Here is a 24,274-nt window from a genome sequence, read left to right as displayed (position 1 = left end):
TCTGGGCAGAAGCTGCTGGGCTAGCAGGGTGCCAAGGGTTCCCAACCCCCAGGAGCCACTGCTACGCCAGGCCACTGCTCCACTTTCCATCTCCTCCGCGGGAAGTGCGTCCTCCACAGCGGCATCCATGGCATGGGCACCTGGAGCTGCCCCCGAGTGTAAGGGCTCAGAAAGGCCGTTTAACTGGCCCAGAACACACAGCACAGGGAGGAGCCCTCACTCCTTGGAACCTAGGATCACCTACTGGGCTGTGTACCCCTCCACTCGCCCCGCCCACTGGGGCTGTGCACCCACCCACACTTCCCAGGTAACATCCTTTTCTGAGTAGGGAGCTTGGAGATGGCCCCAAATACCTTGAAAACAGATGAGGACACTGAAGCTCAGGGCAGGGGCTTGGCTAAGATCACCCTGAAAGCAGGTGGCAGGTGCGGGCCAGAACCAGGCCTCTCAGGCAGGATCTTCCTGCTGCCTAAGCTCCTCCCACTGCCTCCCCGCTATGGCTCACCACCCCAGACTCCACCACCACCCAAAGCCTCTCTGGCCCCCAGGCATGCTCCCCTCATGGATGCTGGGAGGAGGGTGGGCAGCAGCTGCCCGCAGCCACGCGTCACCTCCATCTAGCAGACCTTTAGCCCTCTGCTCCCGGCAGGACATTGTGGCCCTCCAGCCCAGGCCAGGGCGCGTTGAACTTCATGGCCCAGCAGAATTCCCAGGCAAGGCAGCCTGGCCATTCTCCCTGGTCCCAGGGCTCCTCAGGGCATTGACCCAGCTTTTCAGCCAGAGTCTCTTTGTCTGGAAGGATCAATGGAAGTTGCCACAGAAGTTGCCCTGGTGGCAACTTCCATTAACAAGTCTCCATCTTCAGAACCTTCCTGCAGAAACCAGCCGAGGCAGTACCCCCACAGCAGTGGTGGGGCCAGCAAGGCCCAGGGCTAGGTGCCTACTAATGGTAGGAGGAGAGCAAAGGGTGATGGGGACAAGTCAGGGTTGGGTAGACCAGCTCTGGGCGTTGAGAGGGTCACAGTGACACCCTAGGAGGGCAGGTGGCCAGTTTGGGATGGGGGAGGACCAAGAGGCCCACCCTGTGTCAAGCCTCCCTCTCCAGCACAGCAGGTCTTCCTGCCCTCCTCCAGCCCCCTGGGTGGAGTCCAAGCCCCACAGGGGAGTTTCCAAGGCCCTGTGTACCTCCGGGGAACCCTTAGTTTCCAGGCCTTTGCACGTTACCCTGCCTGCTTGGGCGAGTCAGTCCATACCCCCGCCCCCAATTCCTTCTGCTCAGCTCAGCTGTCAGTCTCTCTGGAACACCTTCCTGCTGCCCCAAGATCAAGGCGGAGGCTGGTCCTCACCCTCCTCAGGGACCCAGCAGTGAGCTGGGAACAGGGCCTGGCTCTCAGGAGTCACATGAGCCCTCATTCCCCACCCCCTGCAGGAAGGTGGGGAGCCGAGCCCAGCTAGAATCAGAAAACCTGCAGCTTGGGGCCCACCTGACCACCCTGGCCCTGTCCCTAGGGCACGCAACAGACTAGGCAGATTCTGCTGTAGAGATCAATGTATGTAAAGTGCTGGGTACAACGCTCTGAAAAATAGTATTCTCCAAAAATCCAGTGCCCAGGGTGCCCTGTGGTCTAGCCCTTGCCCGTGAGGTCCAGTGGTTGCAGGAAGGGTGGCAGCGGCAGCTCGTCTAAGGCCTCCGGGAAGCGACCGGGAGAGATGGCGGTGACCAGCACCTGCATGGCGCGTGTGAAGAGCGAGGGCGGCGCAAGGCCCGTCAGCCACTGGAACTTGTCTTCGCCCAGCAGCCGCTGCCAGCGCGGCCGGTCGCCCAGCAGCTCTAGGCGGGCCGGGCCTGTGGCACCTGCAGGCGTGTACAGCGCCAGTAAATCGAGAAGCAGCAAGTGGCGCTGGTGAGGCTCGCCGGGTGCCCCGTTGGCAGGGGCGGTCCCTGCGTCGTGGCCCAGCTGGCGCAGCAGCAGGTCAAGCGGTGTGAGGCCACCACTGTCACGCAGGCCCGGAGAGGCACCGTGGCCAAGCAGCAGGAAGAGGCACTCAGGGCGCACCAGCTCACACGCCAAGTGCAGCGACGTGCCACCGCCCTCCACGCGGCTACAGCCACGCCGGTCGAGCACCCGCGTGCGCTCCTCAGGCGGGAAGTCACAGAGGGTGCGCAGGATGTGGCGCAGGATGCCCACTCGGTTGTAGCGCACCGCCAGCGTCACGTGCGGCCCCGGCGCGGCGCAGCAGCGGAACCCGGCGCTGGGTGGCGCGAGGGCTCGCCGCGGGAAGGTGGCCAGCAGGTAGTGCGCGTACGCCTGGTGGTCGTGCACGAGCGCGTAGAGCAGCGCCTCGGAAGGCGAGTATGCGGCGGCGCGCCCACGCTCGTCCCAGTGGAAGGCCTCGCTGGCGCGCATGTCCTCTAGCAGCCACACTGGCAGCAGGTCGCGAACCGCCTGGTAGAAGGCAAATGAAGACTTGCGGCATTGCTTCTGCAACCGCGAGCGCGCCGCGCCTGCGCCCTCAGGGCCGCTGTCGGCGCCACCGCCTGGCGGCCGCGCGTCCCACGGCATGCTGGTGGGCGCGTCCCGGACTCACCACATGGCCTGGCGGTCGTCCACCTGTGGGCAGAGGGGGTGGTGGTCGGGGGCTGGGCCGAGAAGGGACTCCAGTCCACTCTTCATCCTGCCCCACCCATCAAACCGTCCGTTGCAACTCCCTTTCTCAGGCCCGGAACCAGCGCCCACATCCTTGATCTAGTCGCACCTGATCTGCCTCCCTGAAACTGTCCTGTTCTCTGGCACCTCTGCTACAGTGCCCCTCCCTGCGCTTGACCGACCAGCCCCACCCACCACCGAAGCCACATTGAAACCCTATCCTCCACCCCCTTCAGCCCGGAACCTGCAGAGTTCCCGGTCCCACTTGGGCCAGGTGCATCCACCCCCAAATAGAGAAAAGGCCAGGTAAGGGGGTAGGAAAGCTGCAGTCCGTATCTCAAGCTGAGCCAAGTCCTTTCTGTAGCCCAAGCTCGCTGTCCCCAAACCTACCTAAACTTGGCCCTGTTCCTCTGACCTCTACCAGCAGTAAGAGCCCCTCGGGCTTTCCCCCAGGCCCGGCAGGGGCAGAGCCCTAGGCTCAAACCTACCTGGTTCCTACCAGGCGATTAGGTCGTGGGGTGTATCACTTTCCTTCTGTGAGCCTCAGCTTCCGCATCTGCAAGAAAGGGGTAGCAGAAATGCAGGCTGAGCCCCAGCAGTGTGAGTACGCAGGGAGGAGCTCTGACCTTCTCTGTAAACACGGTGTTTGCTGGGTGTTGGCACCCTAGCTCCTGGGAGGAGGCACGAGCACGAAATCACCCTAGAGACAGTGCATACCACACTTGGTCTGCAGCTCCCCTCCAGGCCGGCTACCTCTCTTGATCTCCCCAACTAACAGACGAAGCAGGTACTGTCACCCCATTTTCCAGCAAGAGACAAGCTTGTCCGAAGTCAGTCAGGAGGTCAGGTAGAACCACGCACAGAACCCAGGTCTCTTGCCTCCCATTTTGGACTCATTCCAGACGTGGGGGGGGGGGGGGGCTCTCCAACCCACAGAGAACCATCCTGAGCCCTGCCCCTGCCCTCGGAGCCCCCAGCAGCAACCTGAGCTGTGCCCTCTGACCCCTGGCTCTGGCCCAAGTTCCTTACTGCTTTCTCTTAAGGGTAAGTAAGTCCTTGGTCACAAGGGCCTGGGGTGCGGACAGGCCTTGTGCACACACACAGGGTAACTAAGTTACAGAGATGGGTACTGTGGGGGCGGCTGAAGCCACACTGCTCTTTTGGGGCGTGGGCACAATGACCAGGGCAACCCCCAAGCCTGGGCCTCCGCGCTCCAAGGCGTACCCTGTATGGACACCCGTGGGGCACCGGGCGGGTTACGTAAAGTTGGGCCTCCCCACGTCACTGGGCAGCGAGTCACAGCTGCGGCTCCGTGAATGGCCTCGGTTGGGCCACGGAGGACAGGGCTGCGCGCTACGGACGCTCGCCTGCTTCTCCCCATCTCCTCCCGGCGGCCGCGGATCGCGGGGGGTGAGGCCAAGGTGTCTGCGGGCCGGTGGCCGGCGCAGGCGAGGGCTGCACCTGCGTGTGCGTGTGCCCAAGGGGCAGGAGGGAGTGTCGGCAGGGGTCTGGGTGCGAGCGAGGGGGACTCACCGTGGGGGGCTGCGAGGCCGCGGGCCTGGGTCCCCGCCCCCGCGGGTAGGCGCGCAGGCGAAGGTCCCAAGACGGCCGGACAGGCGGGCGCCGCCGCCACCCGCGCCCGCCGCAGCCGCACTCTGAGCCGCCGCGGCCCGATCACTGGGCGGCGGCGCCGGCGGCGGGTGGGACGGCGGCGGTCGAGCGGGAGGCGGGCCGGCCGGCGGCAGGCGGGCGGGCCGGCGGCAGGCGGACGGCGCAGTGCGGCTCCGGCCCGGCTGGACCGCGGGACCGTCCGCCGTCGCCATTGGCCCGCGCTGCCGGGCCCCGCCGCCGCCCATTGGCCCCCGCGCTGCACCATTGTTACGTCACTGGCCAGTGGGCGGAGCGCCCAGAAGGACCCGCGGAAAAGTTGGGAGAAACTTGAGGGCGCGCGGGGGTGGGGACCGGCACGGGAAGGGCGGGGCTCCGGAAACCCGAGCCGCGGGCGGAGGCCGTCTGCTGGGCGGCCAGCGGCGGGGGTCTGGGCCGCAATTGCGGAACGCTGCTCAGGGAGAGTCCGGAGGCGCGCGCAGGCTTCCCGGCAGCACCGAGCCTGACTCTTCTCTTCCCCTCGAGTCTTATTCCAAGTCCCCTTTGCACCGACCCTCAGTGACCTTGGGGAGGAGCTCCGGGACTGTTTTCACGTGTGTGCATGGAGGGGTCAAAGGGTAAGAGCTGTGACCCCTTCGGGCCCCACAGACTGCGTCTGCCTGGCCGGGGCGGTGCTTCGCGAGTCCCTGCCCTGGGCTGACGTTCCCAGGGAATGGATGAACGGATGCAGTTATTTATGAGCGTCTGCTGTGTGCCTATTTCTACTGAACATACTCGATTTCGCTTCATTTTCACAACCGGTAGCATGGGAATTACGACCCTCAATCCATCGGGCAGGAAATCGGAGCTCAGAGGGAAGTGGCCTCCAAGTGAGCAGCGTCCCGGAAGGAAGACAGGTACTTCCCTGCTTTCTTGCATATATTTGTGGGGGATTGCGTTCCCACAAGGGGTCCAAGATTTGGGGTGCCTCACATGCACGCACCGGAGGTGGTGCCGAGACGCCACCGGATACCCTCAGCGCAGTGTGGCCTTGCAGACCTCCAAGAGGGCCGTGGACCACCGGGGAGGGCCCGGGACAGCGGTACTCCAGGGGTGCAGTCTTGCAGGCCTTTCGGAGGGGTCTGGCGGACCCCTGTGGGACAGTGCTGGTGGGGGAGGCGTCGATCCAGCGGCACTCCAGGGCTGCAACCTTGGGGCCTATCAGTGGGGTACTGGCAGACCGCTATTGGTCTGTGCTGGCGGGGGAGGGGCCGAGACCGCAGCACTCCAGGGGTGCAACCTTGTGGGCCTGTGGAAAGGGTTCTGGCGGGCCCATATTGGTCTGTGCTCGTGGGGGAGGTGTCGGGCCTGCGCCACTCCAGGGGTGCAGCCTTGGGGCCTATCCGAGGGTTCGTGGCGGACCCCTGTGGGCCTGTGCTCGTGGGGGAGGTGCCGAGACAGCCGTACGAGCCTTTCGGAGGGGTCTGGCGGACCCCTGTGGGACAGTGCTGGTGGGGGAGGCGTCGATCCAGCGGCACTCCAGGGCTGCAGCCTTGGGGAAGTATCCGAGGGGGTCCTATCGGACCCCTATGGATTTGTGCTGCTGGGGGAGGGCTCGGGCCAGCGGTCCTCCAGGGGGGCAGCCTTTGGGCCTCTCGGAGGTGTACTGGCGTACCCCTATGTGTGTGTGCTGCGGGGGGAGGCTCAGGGACAATGGCACTCCAGGGATGCAGCCTTGCAGTCCCTTGTGGGACTATTGGAGGGGGTCCTGACACACACACCCTAAGGTCTGTGCTGGCAAAGGAGGGGTCGGCCAGCGGCAATCCAGGAGTGCAAACTTGGGGCCTATTGGAAGGGTTCCTGGCGGACCCCTATGGGTCTTTGCTGGTGGGCAGGGGCAGGGCCAGCGGCACTCCAGGGCTTCAGCCTCGCGGGCCAATCGGTGAGGGTCCTGGCGGACCAGATGTTCTGTACTGACGGGGGAGGTGTCGCGCCAGCGGCACTACAGGGTTGCAGCCTTGTGGGCCTATCGAAGGGGGTCCGGGCGGACCCCTGTGGGTCTTTGGTGGAGGGGGAGGGGGAGGGCCAGCGGTACTGCAGGGGTGCAGCCTTAGGGCCTGTCAGAGGGGTCCTGGCGGCCCCTATGATCTCTGCGGGTGGGGGAGAGGTCGCGCCAGCGGCACTCGCTGGCTGCAACCTTTGGGGCCTATTGGAGGGGGTCCTGGCGTACCCCTTTGTGTCTGTGCTGCGGGGTAGGCTCCGGGACAGCGGCACTCCAGGGGTGTAGCCTTGGGAGCTGGTTCAAATATATAACGTGGTGATCAGCACGGTTTATTCAGAAAGCATCTACTGAAGAGTTATCCTCAGAACCGTCCAGCCACCAAGTCTGAAACAACTGACTCCAATATGGGGGCTTCCATTTTCTTTCCCTTCATGTTCTTGGCCATATTCTCAGGTAAGAAAAGTCACATTCAATGACTTTCCTTTCACCTCTCTAAGTAGATAATTAGAAATGTTGAGTGATTTAGTAATACTTTGTCAGAAATGTTTTAAATGGGAAACATCTGCCACACAGAAAGATGGAAGAAGTAATTTCAGAAGATATATAGACAAGAGGCATAAAACCAGTAACTGGGCGATACAACAATGATGGTTTGGTGTGGCTTAAGAGAAGCAGGGCAAGGCGAGAGGGAAAGCAGAACATTACAGTGGGAAGAAAACTCGTCTGAAAGGATCATGAAGTCTGTGCATATTCAGGTTCATCTACCTTAAAGGATATGGTTTTGCACAATCATCTAGGACTGTATGGTCATATAGAAAGGGGTTCAAATCCCGGGTTTGCAATTTTCTATTTATGTGCTCTTGAAAAATATAACTTACTTTAGCCTGAGTTTTCTCATTTTTTAAAATGGAAATAACAGATTGTTGCAGGAATCATGCGTACACTAGCACCAGCCGCCATTACTTCAATTCTTCAGTGCCTGTCACTTAATATACTTTTCTGTTCGTTACCTTAGTACTGTTAGGTTATCTGTTTTTGATATAGAAATTTTCAGCTAGTGATGTAGATTTCTCAAGATAATAAATGGCAGAAATAGTATGTTTTTCAGTGTAAGATTACAATAAATGAAACAGAATCCAACTTATCTCCAAAGTACGACCTCCTGCTTGACAATTTTTTTCTTTTATCTAGTGAAAGGAAATGATGAAAGTAAAGCGCCTATGACCTTTAGCTCCTTGTAGTTGGAACACAAGAAATAGTGCTTCTCTTTTCATTGAAAACATTGTAGTTGTTCCAGATTGTTGAGTGTAGGTTTGATCAGAACCATTCTGCTGGGAAATATCGATCTGTAGTGATATCGAAAATGGATTACATATGAGAAAAGTTGTACAGAGATGCCATTTAGGGAGCTGTTGAAGTATTAGAGTTAAGAAATAAGACTATAGAGCTAAGTGATGGGACGGAAAAGGGACGAGCAAAGAATATATATATATATATATATATAAAAAACACTCTCTGGTGGTTATTTGTTCCTTTATATATATATATATATAAATATATATATGCATAATATATATATTAGAGAAAAAATAGCATACAGGTAATACCCCTTACTAGGACATGTGTGTACCATGATGGCAGGTACCATATCTCTTATGTACTTCAGTGTCTTGCTAGATGGCATTTAGTATGTATTCAGCAGGTATTTGTTGCTGGAAGAAAGTATATTAATACCAGATGTAGTGGTTATATTGATCTGGTGGGTGAAGAAGAGAGAATGCCTATTACAATAAAGCAAGGCCCAGCATGTATTTAGAGTTTGTAAAATCAGAAAACTACACTACAAAATTGAAGAAAATTATTTTATAAAAATTTAACTTAAAAATTGAAGATAATTATTTCATAAAAATTTAACTTAAAAAATAGATAATCAGGGGGCGGAGCCAAGATGGCGGCATGAGTAGAGCAGTGGAAATCTCCTCCCAAAAACACATAGAGCTATGAAAATATAATAAAGAAAAATCTTCCTAAAATAGAGACCACAGGACACAGGACAACATCCAGACCACATCCACACCTGCAAGAACCCAGCGCCTTGTGAAGGGGGTAAGATACAAGCCCCAGCCCGGCGGGACCCGAGCGCCCCTCCCCCCGGCTCCCGGCGGGTGGAGAGAAACCGGAGCGGTTTTTTTTTTGGCGAGCGCTTTTTGGAAGCCTTAGAGGGACGGGCCCCCGTTGCTGGGGAGGCAGGGTGGCGGGACCGGTGAGGAGGTGCCTGGGAACGGCGCCGGAGGACAAAGAATATCCCGCGTTTCTCCCTGCGAGACCTGGGGGTGGGTGCCTGAGACCGGTGCCTGAGGACGGAGGAGGTCGCGCGTTTTTCCCCTTTTTTTTTTTTCTCTTTTGGGCGAGCGCTTTTTGGAAGCCTTGAAGGGACGGGGACCCCAGTGCTAGGGAGGCACGGTGGCGGGACTGGTGAGCGGGTGGCTGGGACCGGCGCCTGAGGACAAAGAATATCCCCCGTTTTTCCCTGCGGGACCGGTGGGCGGGTGCCTGAGACCGGCACTTGAGGACAGAGGAAATCGCGCGTTTTTCCCCTTTTTTTTTTCTCTTTTCTGCGAGTGCTTTTTGGAAGCCTAAAAGGGACAGGGACCCCGGTGCTAGGGAGGCAGGGCGGCGGGACTGGTGAGCGGGTGCCTGGGACCGGCACCTGAGGACAAAGAATATCCCGCATTTTTCCCTGTGGGACCGGTGGGTGGGTGCCTGAGACCAGCACCTGAGGACGGAAGAAATCGCGCGTTTTTCCCCTTTTTTTTCTCTCTTTTTGCCGAGTGCTTTTTGGAAGCCTTGAAGGGACAGGGACCCCGGTGCTAGGGAGGCAGGGCGGCGGGACTGGTGAGCGGGTGCGTGGGACCAGTGCCTGAGGACAAAGAATATTGAGCGTTCCTTCCCTGCGGGACCGGTGGGTGGGTGCTTTTTGGAAGCCTTGAAAGGACAGGGACCCTGGTGCTAGGGAGACAGGGCAGCAGGACCAGTGAGCGGGTGCCTGGGACCGGCACCTGAGGACAAAAAAAAAAAAACAAAAAAAATCGCTTGTTTTTTCCTTTTTTTTTCCTTTTTTTTTTTTTCTCTTTCTTTCTGTTCCCTCTCTCATTGTTGCTGTTGTTGTTTTGGTTTGGAGAGTGCTTTTTGGAAATCTTAAAGGGGCAGGACAGGTCACTTAGACCAGAAGCAGGGAATCTGGGGATCTCTGGGCACTCTAACCCCCTGGGCAGCAGGGAGCACAGAGGCCCCTTACGGAGATAAATAGTCTCCTGGCTGCTCCCCCTCCAACGGGGCTCCACCATTTTGGAGGAACAGCCCCAGCCAGGCCAAGCCCACAGCAACAGCGGAGATAAACCCCAAAGCAACTGGGCAGGAAGCAGAAGCCCTGTCTGCGCACAGCTGCCCAGCACAAGCCACTAGAGGTCGCTATTCTCCCAGGAAAAGGCTACAAACCAACAAGAAGGGAAGCTCTTCCAGCGGTCACTTGTACCAGCTCTGCAAACTATCTCTATCACCATGAAAAGGCAAAACTACAGGCAGACAAAGATCACAGAGACAACACCTGAGAAGGAGACAGACCTAACTAGTCCTCCTGAAAAAGAATTCAAAATAAAAATCATGAACATGCTGACAGAGATGCAGAAAAAAATGCAAGAGCAATGGGATGAGATGCAGAGAAAAATGCAAGAGCAGTGGGATGAGATGCAGAGAAAAATGCAAGAGCAGTGGGATGAAGTCCGGAAGGAGATCACAGATGTCAGGAAAGAGATCACAGAAGTGAAACAATCCCTGGAAGGATTTATAAGCAGAATGGATAAGATGCAAGAGGCCATTGAAGGAATAGAAGCCAGAGAACAGGAACGTATAGAAGCTGACAGAGAGAGAGATAAAAGGATCTCCAGGAATGAAACAACACTAAGAGAAATATGTGACCAATACAAAAGGAAAAACATTCGTATTATAGGGATACCAGAAGAGGAAGAAAGAGGAAAAGGGATAGAAAGTGTCTTTGAAGAAATAATTGCTGAAAACTTCCCCAAACTGGGGGAGGAAATAATCGAACAGACCATGGAATTATACAGAACCCCCAACAGAAAGGATCCAAGGAGGACAACACCAAGACACATAATAATTAAAATGGCAAGGATCAAGGACAAGGAAAGAGTTTTAAAGGCAGCTAGAGAGAAAAAGGTCACCTATAAAGGAAAACCCATCAGGCTAACATCAGACTTCTCGACAGAAACCCTACAGGCCAGAAGAGAATGGCATGATATACTTAATGCAATGAAACAGAAGGGCCTTGAACCAAGGATACTGTATCCAGCACGACTATCATTTAAATATGATGGCGGGATTAAACAATTCCCAGACAAGCAAAAGCTGAGGGAATTTGCTTCCCACAAACCACCTCTACAGGGCATCCTACAAGGACTGCTCTAGATGGGAGCACCCCTAAAAAGAGCACAGAACAAAACACACAACATATGAAGAATGGAGGAGGAGGAATAAGAAGGGAGAGAAGAAAAGACTCTCCAGACAGTGTATATAACAGCTCAATAAGCGAGCTAAGTTAGGCAGTAAGATACTAAAGAAGCTAACCTTGAACCTTTGGTAACCACGAATCTAAAGCCTGCAATGGCAATAAGTACATATCTTTCAATAGTCACCCTAAATGTAAATGGACTTAATGCACCAATCAAAAGACATAGAGTAATAGAATGGATAAAAAAGCAAGACCCATCTATATGCTGCTTACAAGAAACTCACCTTAAACCCAAAGATAAGCATAGACTAAAAGTCAAGGGATGGAAAAACATATTTCAGGCAAACAACAGTGAGAAGAAAGCAGGGGTTGCAGTACTAATATCAGACAAAATAGACTTCAAAACAAAGAAAGTAACAAGAGATAAAGAAGGCCACTACATAATGATAAAGGGCTTAGTCCAACAAGAGGATATAACCATTCTAAATATATATGCACCCAATACAGGAGCACCAGCATATGTGAAGCAAATACTAACAGAACTAAAGAGGGAAATAGACTGCAATGCATTCATTGTAGGAGACTTCAACACACCACTCACCCCAAAGGATAGATCCACCGGGCAGAAAATAAGTAAAGACACACAGGCACTGAACAACACACTAGAACAGATGGACCTAATAGACATCTATAGAACTTTACATCCAAAAGCAACAGGATATACATTCTTCTCAAGTGCACATGGAACATTCTCCAGAATAGACCACATACTAGCTCACAAAAAGAGCCTCAGTAAATTCCACAATATTGAAATTCTACCAACCAATTTTTCAGACCACAAAGGTATGAAAGTAGAAATAAATTCTACAAAGAAAACAAAAAGGCTCACAAACACATGGAGGCTTAACAACATGCTACTAAATAATCAATGGATCAATGAACAAATCAAAATAGAGATCAAGGAATATATAGAAACAAATGACAACAACAACACTAAGCCCCAACTTCTGTGGGATGCAGCGAAAGCAGTCTTAAGAGGAAAGTATATAGCAATCCAGGCACACTTGAAGAAGGAAGAACAATCCCAAATGAATAGTCTAACATCACAATTATTAAAACTGGAAAAAGAAGAACAAATGAGGCCTAAAGTCAGCAGAAGGAGGGACATAATAAAGATCAGAGAAGAAATAAACAAAATTGAGAAGAATAAAACAATAGCAAAAATCAACGAAACCAAGAGCTGGTTCTTTGAGAAAATAAACAAAATAGATAAGCCTCTAGCCCAACTTATTAAGAGAAAAAGAGAGTCAACACAAATCAACATAATCAGAAATGAGAATGGAAAAATCACGACAGACTCCACAGAAATACAAAGAATTATTAAAGACTACTATGAAAACCTATATGCCAACAAGCTGGAAAACCTAGAAGAAATGGACAACTTCCTAGAAAAATACAACCTCCCAAGACTGACCAAGGAAGAAACACAAAAGTTAAACAAACCAATTACAAGCAAAGAAATTGAAACAGTAATCAAAAAACTACCCAAGAACAAAACCCCGGGGCCGGACGGATTTACCTCGGAATTTTATCAGACACACAGAGAAGACATAATACCCATTCTCCTTAAAGTGTTCCACAAAATAGAAGAAGAGGGAATACTCCCAAACTCATTCTATGAAGCCAACATCACCCTAATACCAAAACCAGGAAAAGACCCCACCAAAAAAGAAAATTACAGACCAATATCCCTGATGAATGTAGATGCAAAAATACTCAATAAAATATTAGCAAACAGAATTCAACAGTATATCAAAAGGATCATACACCATGACCAAGTGGGGTTCATCCCAGGGATGCAAGGATGGTACAACATTCGAAAATCCATCAACATCATCCACCACATCAACAAAAAGAAAGACAAAAACCACATGATCATCTCCATAGATGCTGAAAAAGCATTTGACAAAATTCAACATCCATTCATGATAAAAACTCTCAGCAAAATGGGAATAGAGGGCAAGTACCTCAACATAATAAAGGCCATATATGATAAACCCACAGCCAGCATTATACTGAACAGCGAGAAGCTGAAAGCATTTCCACTGAGATCGGGAACCAGACAGGGATGCCCACTCTCCCCACTGTTATTCAACATAGTACTGGAGGTCCTAGCCACGGCAATCAGACAAAACAAAGAAATACAAGGAATCCAGATTGGTAAAGAAGAAGTTAAACTGTCACTATTTGCAGATGATATGATACTGTACATAAAAAACCCTAAAGACTCCACTCCAAAACTACTAGAACTGATATCGGAATACAGCAAAGTTGCAGGATACAAAATCAACACACAGAAATCTGTAGCTTTCCTATACACTAACAACGAATCAATAGAAAGAGAAATCAGGAAAACAATTCCATTCACCATTGCATCAAAAAGAATAAAATACCTAGGAATAAACCTAACCAAGGAAGTGAAAGACTTATACTCTGAAAACTACAAGTCACTCTTAAGAGAAATTAAAGGGGACACTAATAAATGGAAACTCATCCCATGCTCATGGCTAGGAAGAATTAATATCGTCAAAATGGCCATCCTGCCGAAAGCAATATACAAATTTGATGCAATCCCTCTCAAATTACCAGCAACATTCTTCAATGAATTGGAACAAATAATTCAAAAATTCATATGGAAACACCAAAGACCCCGAATAGCCAAAGCAATCCTGAAAAAGAAGAATAAAGTAGGGGGGATCTCACTCCCCAACTTCAAGCTCTACTACAAAGCCATAGTAATCAAGACAATTTGGTACTGGCACAAGAACAGAGCCACAGACCAGTGGAACAGATTAGAGACCCCAGAAATTAACCCAAACATATATGGTCAATTAATATTTGATAAAGGAGCCATGGACATACAATGGCAAAATGACAGTCTCTTCAACAGATGGTGCTGGCAAAACTGGACAGCTACATGTAGGAGAATGAAACTGGACCATTGTCTAACCCCATATACAAAGGTAAACTCAAAATGGATCAAAGACCTGAATGTAAGTCACGAAACCATTAAACTCTTGGAAAAAAACATAGGCAAAAACCTCTTAGACATAAACATGAGTGATCTCTTCTTGAACATATCTCCCCGGGCAAGGAAAACAACAGCAAAAATGAGCAAGTGGGACTACATTAAGCTGAAAAGCTTCTGTACAGCGAAAGACACCATCAATAGAACAAAAAGGAACCCTACAGTATGGGAGAATATATTTGAAAATGACAGATCTGATAAAGGCTTGACGTCCAGAATATATAAAGAGCTCACACGCCTCAACAAACAAAAAACAAATAACCCAATTAAAAAATGGGCAGAGGAACTGAACAGACAGTTCTCCAAAAAAGAAATACAGATGGCCAAGAGACACATGAAAAGATGCTCCACATCGCTAATTATCAGAGAAATGCAAATTAAAACTACAATGAGGTATCACCTCACACCAGTAAGGATAGCTGCCATCCAAAAGACAAACAACAACAAATGTTGGCGAGGCTGTGGAGAAAGGGGAACCCTCCTACACTGCTGGTGGGAATGTAAATTAGTACAACCATTGTGGAAAGCAGTATGGAGGTGCATCAAAATGCTCAAAACAGACCTACCATTTGACCCAGGAATTCCACTCCTAGGAATTTACCCTAAGAACGCAGCAATCAAGTTTGAGAAAGACAGATGCACTCCTATGTTTATTGCAGCACTATTTACAATAGCCAAGAATTGGAAGCAACCTAAATGTCCATCTGTAGATGAATGGATAAAGAAGATGTGGTACATATACACAATGGAATACTACTCAGCCATAAGAAGTGGAAAAATCCAACCATTTGCAGCAACATGGATGGAGCTGGAGAGTATTATGCTCAGTGAAATAAGCCAAGCGGAGAAAGAGAAATACCAAATGATTTCACTCATCTGAGGAGTATAGGAACAAAGGAAAAACTGAAGGAACAAAACAGCAGCAGAATTACAGAACCCAAAAATGGACTAACAGGTACCAAAGGGAAAGGAACTGGGGAGGATGGGTGGGCAGGGAGGGATAAGGGGGGAGAAGAAGAAGGGGGGTATTAAGATTAGCATGCATGGGGGGGGAGGGAGAAAGGGGAGGGTGGGCTGCACAACACAGAGAGGACAAGTAGTGACTCTACCACATTTTGCTAAGCTGATGGACAGTAACCGTAATGGGGTTGTTAGGGGGGACCTGATATAGGGGAGAGCATAGTAAACATAGTATTCTTCATGTAAGGGTAGATTAAAAATTTAAAAAAAAAAAAAAAAAGAAAGAAAGAAAGAAAGAAAAGGGGATTACTCGTTAACAGGATAAAACTATTGGTAAATCAAAGATCAACGCATGCTTTAAATATCCTTAATGTTGATCACTTAAAGGGTGTCAGATGATCAGCTATGGAGGTACTCTTTTCTGATAATATTCCTTTCTCTTAATTAAAAAAAAAAAAAAAAAAAAAGCAGTTACTGTGTGCTGACCTCCAATGAGTTCTGCACAGTGGTATAGAGGGCATGTCAAAGTGTGGGCAAAGGGTCTGTTTGTTTCTACGCAGAAGATCAAGGCCTAGCTTGGATACCCAGAAAATGAAATAAGATACGATATGAGGAGGAGCTTCCGGCATCAGCACTCTCTGGAGGACTCGTGCCGGGGGATGATCATCAAAAAGCCTCCCCAGGGATCCGGACGATGCTGCGGTTGTGGCTGCATCCAGCCCACCGTCTCCTGGACTTGCCATAAGAAGGAGGAGGGAGATGTCTAGGCTGGCATGTGCATACAGTGAGACAACGAATTTGACTGGATCTGTACTGTTGGAACTCAACCAGGAGTTGGGAGGGGTGCAAGTTGTAGCACTCCAAAATCTTATGGCTATAGACTATCTATGGTTAAAAGAACATATGGGATGTGAACAGATCCCAGAAATGGGCTGCTTTAATTTGTCTGATGGTTCAAGTACAGTTGGAAAATATCCATCATATTATAGATAAATTTTCACAAATGCCTAGGGTGCCTAAATGGTTTTCTTGGCTTCACTGGAGATGGCTGGTAATTATAGATTTGCTTTGTTTATGTCACCGTATTCCTATTATGTTAATATGTGTGTGCAAATTAGTTAGTAGTTTAAAACCTATACATACTTAAGGTACTATACAAGAAGATATGTCAAAGAAATAATCAATCCTCCCAAGTTTCCTTCATATGCTACATCTATAGCTTTTCTTCTTCCTTCCTAATTACAAACCTTAAATAGAATTCGTGCCTCATATCGAATTTACCGAGTATCATAATTCCTCCAGGTGGTAAAGATACCTCGAGACAAGTGCTGGGCATAGAAGCCACAGGGCATAAATCTGCAAAGAAGTAAAAAGCTAACCTTTGCAAACAATATGGCTTCTCTCTCACTTACCAACTTTACATTTCCCTGTATGGCCCCGGAAGATGACTGGTTAGCCAGAGACGGGTAAGATTCCTCAAGGGAGGAACAACCTAAGACAGGCACAGTCGCAGGGGGGCCATCAGGTGAGAATTTGGGGATCAACAGAGGTGAGGCTCAGAACCTCACCCCCCCTGCTTTGAGAGAAATCTTCTGCATCCGTGGATGTCTTGCTGCCCTTGTCTAGCCTGGATTAATACTTAGTCCATAGGCACACACCTGATCATCTGATCATCTACATTTGCCTTCTTACAGCACTAAACTATGTTTTCTACCTTTATCTTGCATCTACCTACCACTTCAGCATTTTATTAAAAATAAAAATAATAATAATAATAGGAGAAATGTGGGATCAACATATAAATCAAGTACAAAAATCAAATGAATATTCATATTTGACCTGATGGTTTATAGGTCATATTGCATGATCAAAACCGAAAGTTTCTGTGATGAATGCCCTTGTACTGTTCACCATGTAAGAATTTATTCACTCTGTAAGAATTCGTTCACCATGTAAGAACTTGTTCGTTATGCTTCAGAAGATTGGAGACTGACGAGAATTAGGCTTGAGATGGATTAATGATTGTACATTGAGCATTGACCCCCCTATACTGAATTTTATTGTTGTTAACAACCATTTGATCAATAAATATGAGAGATGCCCTCTCAAAAAAAAAAAAAAAAAAAAACCAATAAAAAAAAAAAAAAAAAAAAGTGAAAAAAAAAAAAAAATAATCAAAACCACATTCTGATATCTTAGTTATCTTTTTTACCTAAAAATTCCATCCCTAATTTTTCTTACAAATGTATAAATATGAAAAATGATGTAATATTAGGATTTTCATGAAATCATTGTAATAGTAGAGGAGGAAATAAACTAGCTGCTCATTCCTAGAAGACTGGTTAAAAATTATGGTAAACTTAACAACTGAGATAGTAAACAGCCAATTAGGGAAAATAATTAAGGTGCTTTATATGTATTGACATAGAGATACCCTCATTGCATTGTCAAAGGAGAAAAGGAGTAAAACAGTGTATACAGTGTGCTACCAATTGTGTGGAAAGATATTCAAATATATTTAAAAATACATTGTCTGTAATGTATTTTGTGTGAAAAACCTGGTACATATAATTAGGTTCTAGGTAGGGAAAGAGATGGAGGGAATTGGGAAGAGAAAGCTATTGTAAACTGATTGCCCTTTTCATCTTTAGGATTTGATTCAATTTTCTTATATAACCTACTAAAAAACTAAACACAATTAACAACTAAAAAGATCACCAATCTTTTTTTCCCATGTCATCTATTTCTCTATTTTAATTGATGTCACTTGAAGTTAGTGCTTGTCAAAAGCGATGTTTGGTTCTTAGAAATCATGCCATGTACTCAATTCTCGGCTGAAAATATTCCTTTCCTTACCCATTTTTCTGACTATAGCCTGTGCTTCTTATGTGTCACCTCCTTCAAAAAGGGGAAATGGTGCCCACTCTCTGCTATCTTGACTCTGGGTCTATTGTCTGATTTACTTCTTACATTGTAGCATTGATCACACTACTGTAAATTCCTGTTTGTTTGTTTGCACCCACTGTTAGATTCCCAGTTTCTAAGTGACTTATATAAGTCCGTAAGTGACTTATAATTGTATCTCTCGATCTTACTATAGTTCTGGCACAGTAATAGACTTTAAATTTGTTGTAATGTTTTTGGTAAATTTGAATGAATGCTTGGATTACATCCGCAGCCCCTGCTCGGTGCTCTGTCACAGGTTAGTAAGCCAGGCTACTAATCTGAACTCCTGTGCCTGGGCTAGAGCCCTAACCACCAGCAAGGGAGGTTTCCATAGGATGCTCAACGGATGGATTTAACTTTAGCTAAATTCGTTTGAAGACACAAGTGTGTACACTCACTGGAATGTAAAGCAGGGCCGTTGCAAATGCAAGTGGAACCCTAGGTATAGATTTGGAACCATTCATATTGAAATCATTTAAGATTGTATAAACTGAAAAAATTACCACGGTACCTTGTGAAAGTGAGCCTGACCGAATAAAACTTTTGGGGAAACCCCAACTTAAGAAGTGAGGGCAGAAAGAGGAATCATCAAATGGAAAAGGTGAGGAGGCCAAAAAGAAACATTTGTACCAAACCGAGAACAAGAAGCATAAGACCCAGTGGATACCATTGTATTCACTGGCCCCAAAGCCACTCCATTTTCTTATTCACTGTTTTCTAGATGCTTCTTATTTTGGAATATATGAATTATATATATACATACATATATATGTATGTATGTATGTATGTATCTATATGTATATGTAGTGATGGACGGACTTCCAAAATGAATTTGAGAAGCAGTAGAAAAGATGAGTTATGAAATATAGGTTTTAAGAAATAGTCATATAATATCTATCATCTCCTTGAGGAGTTTGAACACTAAAGAAAGGAACAAATAACCACCAGAGTATGGTTGGTTGGTTGATGCTAGGGCCTTTATGGGACATGGTGGACCTAAAGCTGGCTGTGAAAGAAAGTATATTCTGAAGAAGGGAAACCAGTGCCTTCAGGACAGGGACAAGGGAGAACCTGGCCTCAGAAAGCATAGAGACGGAGAAGGGAGTACAGAGGGGAGCTCATGCCTCACAGCTCTTATGTCTGGAATGTTTATGATGGCATCTCCTGTAGGGTAAGGGTGGGAATACTGGAAAGGGTTCTGTGATGTGGAGAAGGCATTAAACAGCACATGCTTGATTCATCAGGGAATCATTAAAAGGAATTTGGGATAGTTTGAAAGCCCAGTTCAAATAATTCAGATTCCAATTTAGAAACAGGACAAGCCTGCTTGATCCCATGATTTTTGGAAACCGTGTAATATGGTCAAGATAAAAAATGAAGGGACCAAAATATTCAGGCTATGAGATGTAATGGGAAGATTCTGCCTTGAGGTTTGGTTAAAAAAATCAGAGGCATTAAATACATACTATATTGTGGGAATGAATGCTATTGATTTAAATTCTTTAAGTTGAATAACTTCATTTTTACTTTTGTGTTTATGGTATATTCCAGTATCTTCAACCCAACCTTTGAAAACAAGTGTTTTTAAACTACAAGAGGGTCCAGAATCTGCACTTATTGTAGAGGGAGGAAACGAAGCTAACATTCAAAGGGGACAAAAGGAATCGACTAAGCCGGGAGGTAGCAACATGCAAGGACGACCAGGGCATCCTAACCAGCCAGGAGAATCAGGGGATTCCAATCAGCCTGGGAGTCTGCAAGGGGATTCAGGAGGAAGGGAAGCCAGGATCTTCTGGCCACCAAGGAGAACCAGGATTGTCGAGGCAACAGCAGAGATCAAGACCTTTTTACAGTCAACAAGAAAGAAAAACTGTACATAAGCCTTTGAATCACAATCTAAAGGAGATTCAGGTGAGTGCTAATTTCTTTTTTTTTCCCTCAGTAACTTATCTCAGCCATTATATTTTCCAAGACCTGAAATAGTTAACAGAAACGCTGAACTAATGATAAACACTAATGACACTAATTCAATGAAATGAGAAAGAATTTAGAGACGATTGTTTTTGTGCACACCTATGACCATCAAGGAGCAGCGAGCAAGCCCTTCCATTTCATCGCGTTGCCGTCTGTTTCCCACGCAAGCCTTTCTACCTGTACTGCACTAGCTCAGACCCTCATTAACTGAGCCCACATCTCCACCAAATTTAACTTTCATGCCCATCTCCATACCATCTATGATCTACAAACCACTTAAGTGCTACTTGTAAGCACAAATCTAATATATTTTTCCCTGCTGAAAAATTTTCAGTAGTGTCACACTACCTAGAAAATAAAATCCGAATTCCTAAGCATGGCATTTAAAACTTTTCATGATTAAACCAAGTCCGTGATTGGGCACGACTGGATATTTCATGTCACTCTCGCTCAGACATCATCCACATTGTACAGAATCCTTTTGATTTTCCATGAATTAGTATTGGAAAATCTAAAGATATCCTTTAACGTAGACTGTGTCATATTGCTCTGTAATTGATTTGTTTATTCAATTGTATCGTGAACTCCTTAAAGAAAGTGGTATTTCTTTTCAAATGATATCCCCAGATCTTAGAACAAGGCAGGTATATAATAGATTCTTGTGAGCTATTTGTCAGATGAGTGAACAAATGATATTCGGAAGTCATCACTGCAAACATGCACATCCGTGGCTCGTCTCTTCCCTTTCTCCCAACCACCAGACTCCTAAATCCATTTAACAATGACCCTAGACACTACACTTAATACATCCAACACAGCTTTCCAGAACACTTCCTGCGTCACATTATCTTAACAGAAACTGAGTTTTTAAACTCGTACCTTCCCATTCCTCAACACGCTTTCAAATGAAATATGCGTGTTCCTCCTGGTCTCTGTCGAGGCTGGCAGGAAGCAGTAATCTCCCAGGGACACTCATACCCCACACCTTAATGTCACCACCAGCAGGTTTCTGAGTGTTTAGGTTGTCACTTAAAATTTCTCAGTTGTATATTCTTTTCTGAAACAGGGATGCCAACCCTGTCCATTTCACAGAATATGTGTGAGTGAAAGTAATGGATTGGTGTGAATAGCATGGCTACCTAGAACCAGTGGAGAAGACCAAGAGACCTGTTCATTTTCCTCTGTCCTACGAGCGCTGAGCCCTCTGTCGAAGGTCCTCACCCTCCCGTGTAGTGTCTCTGTCCTCATCTGCTAGTCAAAGCTTCTTAATGCTCATAGGCTTTTGTCATTCCATAACTTGATTCTGAGAAAATGCTTCAAGTACTGCTCAGCTGAACTCTGCAAAATTCTACCTTCTGATTCATTTTCTTTCATGGGATATGAGATAAGAAAGGCTCAAAAAATTATGGCCATTTGTGTTTTGTATTTGTGTGTGTATGTGACTTTTCCTGAATTATTGCTTCCTCAGGTGGGGAAAGGCTTGTCTACAGAGTTAAAGTGGCCGCAGCCTGGCGTGTAGTCAGAGCAGGAGCCCCAGCGTCAGGTAGCTCAGGGTCTGGATCCCAGCCTGGGTATTGAATCCTCACATTGTGGGCTTGTCACTTAAATGCCCTGTGTGCCTGAGACTATACAATAGGGCACAATATACTTTCCTTTCAATATGGTTGCACAGATTAAATAAAAATACAAAGGACCAGCAGAATGATTGATTTAACACAATGCTTAATCAATAATTAATTTTATTACAATATCAGAATTAAATTAAGTTCCCTATACTCACCTGATGGTCTTAAACATTACTGTAGACTGGCAGTACCAGCAACGAGAACCCAACTGGACATACAAACTGTCAATCAGCCTACCAACCAGTCTGTGGCTCTGATGGGAAGGCCTATGGTGGCCACTGCCTCTTTAATGAGGCGAAAAGTTAAGAGGATGTTATGTTTCATTGTATCAGGAGGTGCTGTTCTTATCCAGAGGGAGTAATAGAGCATATTTCTCTGTGTCTCTAGTTTTCTCTCAAATGTGCCTTTGGTGTTTGTCCAAAGGAAACATAACAGGATATTTAGCACTTGAATAGTAAACTCATTTTATGAGGAAATGTGATCCATTCAGCCTTTAAGTAGGAATAAATGTATTACTGAGTCATTCATCTGCCAGCATTTATTAAACACCCACTGTGTGCCAGGAATTGCTCTAAGCACTAGAGGTACGGTGGTGAGCAGAGCATATGGAATCTCCTGTCTCCTGCTTCCACGGAGCTGTCATTTTGCTGAAGACAGCAAACAATCAAAATACATCAGAGAATGAAGAGCATTATGAATCCCACGGATTACTTAGTGTCGACCACTAAAATATATTCTAAACTTGAATAACAATATTAAAGGTTGGATCTGATGAGCCATTCAAACAACTATCTATATAAATAATAAGATGATTAGAAGGCTTTTTAAAATTAGATCACATGGCAAAAAAAGATATCTCAGCTTTCAAAATTAATAAATGTTTATCTATGAAGGTAGAAATAAAGTGAAAAGTATACCTTTCTCATTTTTAATAGTTCCAAAATTTGAGTGTTTGGTGAATCGTTATTGCAGAAATAAATGTAAAGGTAAGTGTCCCCTTTGGGCTAAAAGTTAGACTTGGAAGGGACACTGGACACCCATTCTCTCATTTTATAGGTAAGGTGCAAGGGCAAGAAATGTCCGTATAAAGTGTGCGAGTTCTGTGAGTAGTCAGGGTGGCCTGGGCGAGCCAGAGCGGAGACCTGCCTTTTCTCCTGTAATTGCTAAATAATCACATTGTCTCTCTATGGTGGTGATACAATTACTTGACCCTTGACTTTTCTCATTATCTTCTTTTCAGGTTGAGTAATGGAAAACTGAATCTGAACCATAAAGGGAAATGCTAAGTATTTAGAGGAACCAAATTACTTGGAACCTCAAAATCTACTTTCAAGTCTTTTTAACTTGATTTCCCTGGGAGTTTCACCGAGGTCAGCATGAGTTCTGTAGGTATGATGGATCCTGCATTATATTCAAGTTTGTTCCACTGCTAATAAAGTCTGTTCTAGACTTGCTTCTGATTTCTGGGAGATTTATTTTCTGCATTTTTCTAAACCTTGTGTCTATGATCCACCCGTGCCCAACATGCCAAAATGGTTCCTACTTCAGGACCTACAACAGCAATTTGTTAAGCCTCATAGATGTAAGAGTGTCAGGATTGCTTGTCAAACAAAGATTTCCCACTTCAGAAATACTGAAATTGTAGGTCTCTGATAGAGTTAAAAGAAACTGCAGTTTTAAACCACATTTCAGGTGTTTCTAATGGTGGTGGTCTCTGGACATTTGACATGAAATTGATTTATGACTTTTTAAGGATGTATTAATGGGCTTCAGAGGATCCATGTGTTAGGCAGAAAGACAGGGATGAAAAGGAGAAAGGGCCCCCAGAGATGACTCAGGGAGTTGATCAAATAGAATCAGAAAGCCAGAAATGACTCACAGTTAATCAGATGAAGCCACAGGGTCCAAGAGTGACTCAGGAAATGTCCAGGGTCCTCCCAGATAAGAAACATGAGAGGCACAGGCACAACACAGCCCCTGTCCCCATTTCACCAATCAGAACAAGCCTAGAGAGCTGACAGCTGTCAATCAAGGACCTCTCTGCCCTGCCAAAACTGCCTAAAAGAAGCCTCAGAATGAGCATCCACGCCTGCCTGTCTTGTCTCAGGCAGGCCCGCTCTGCTGCTCTGTCCTGAGTGCATTAAACTGACTCTGCTTTCTTGACTTTGGTCTCTCGTCTCACTGTATCTGACTTCCCTGCAACACCGAGACTAGTCCTTTCCTCCCTAACACATGGAACCAAATGCAAAATAAATTCTCCATGTACTTTTTTCTTAGTGTCCAAAATTCTCATTAGATTCTTAAAGGGGTACATAACCCTATATGGGCACAGATAGATTTAAAAAGAACTGACGTACAAGATACTGAAAGGTGGAAATTTAATGTATCTATCTGAGTTGTATTTTAAGTCTGTGGGTAAAATTGCAATATTTCCAGAATCTCCATGTGTAATATTTCCACATTCTCTCGCCTGGCCTTAGTGCATCTACAAAACAATAGGTGTTTCTAAGGGGTGGAGAGAAGTAGCCATCTCCATATCAATAAGTGATTACAAGGGGGAGCAAAAGCAGGTCTGGACCCGAGAGGTTTGGTGGGGCCCCTTTTGCAGCTGGGTTGCAAGAGACATGGGCAAGCAGACAACTGCTTGTAAGCAAGAAATGGGTTCCTCCCACTTTATTTCTCCCTTTGGCTGATTTTGGCTTTAAAGGTTATTTGCCCCAAGCTGGGAACAAGGTTTCCCATTGCAGTTACAGTCTGGCATAGTGTAAAACCCAGATGGTTAGAAGGATTTCACCAGGACATTATCATATTGGTTAGCAGCATGGGGCTCAAGAAAGCGAAAAAGACCCAACATGATGACAGGAGCAGGGCCGGTAAAAAGAATAGTTTAATGAAAATGACTTCAGAGAGGTGGAG

At 47.0% G+C, this 24,274-nt stretch overlaps 2 protein-coding genes across 3 annotated transcripts; one reads left to right on the top strand and one right to left on the bottom strand.

Annotated features, from left to right (window-relative positions):
• Window positions 1–1,531: 1,531 nt before the first annotated feature.
• ANKRD9 (ankyrin repeat domain 9) lies at window positions 1,532–4,389 on the bottom strand. Of its 2 annotated transcripts, XM_073241833.1 has the most exons (4): window positions 4,182–4,389; window positions 3,137–3,204; window positions 2,590–2,612; window positions 1,532–2,447 (listed from the first exon to the last, which is right to left on the bottom strand). In XM_073241833.1, exon 4 carries the CDS (start codon window positions 2,406–2,408, stop codon window positions 1,626–1,628), a length of 783 nt encoding a protein of 260 aa, XP_073097934.1. In that variant the 5' UTR covers window positions 2,409–2,447; window positions 2,590–2,612; window positions 3,137–3,204; window positions 4,182–4,389; the 3' UTR covers window positions 1,532–1,625. The 2 variants fall into 2 exon arrangements, with proteins under 2 accessions (XP_073097934.1, XP_073097933.1); XM_073241832.1 differs by having other exon boundaries at window positions 1,532–2,612; window positions 4,182–4,388.
• Window positions 3,965–22,811, top strand: LOC108383612 (uncharacterized). The gene is made up of 5 exons (XM_073212250.1): window positions 3,965–4,115; window positions 4,309–4,873; window positions 5,061–5,152; window positions 19,311–19,670; window positions 22,599–22,811. Exons 1-4 carry the CDS (start codon window positions 3,965–3,967, stop codon window positions 19,637–19,639), a joined length of 1,137 nt encoding a protein of 378 aa, XP_073068351.1. The 3' UTR covers window positions 19,640–19,670; window positions 22,599–22,811.
• Window positions 22,812–24,274: the final 1,463 nt, after the last annotated feature.

This window comes from Manis javanica, chromosome 8 (assembly GCF_040802235.1).
Source record: "Manis javanica isolate MJ-LG chromosome 8, MJ_LKY, whole genome shotgun sequence".
Taxonomy (NCBI): domain Eukaryota; kingdom Metazoa; phylum Chordata; class Mammalia; order Pholidota; family Manidae; genus Manis; species Manis javanica.
The sequence above is the reverse complement of the archived record's forward strand: the minus strand, read 5'-3'. Positions and strand labels throughout refer to the sequence as shown.

Excerpts from the sequence above, each read along its gene's own strand:
- ANKRD9 (XM_073241832.1), bottom strand. The coding sequence starts at position 2,564 with ATGCCGTGGGACGCGCGGCCGCCAGGCGGTGGCGCCGACAGCGGCCCT.
- LOC108383612 (XM_073212250.1), top strand. The coding sequence starts at position 3,965 with ATGGCCTCGGTTGGGCCACGGAGGACAGGGCTGCGCGCTACGGACGCT. Across the intron at positions 4,116-4,308 it reads GGCGAGGGCTGCACCTGCGT|CCGCCGCGGCCCGATCACTG; the intron begins GTGCGTGTGCCC and ends CCGCACTCTGAG. Across the intron at positions 4,874-5,060 it reads GTGCATGGAGGGGTCAAAGG|CATGGGAATTACGACCCTCA; the intron begins GTAAGAGCTGTG and ends CACAACCGGTAG.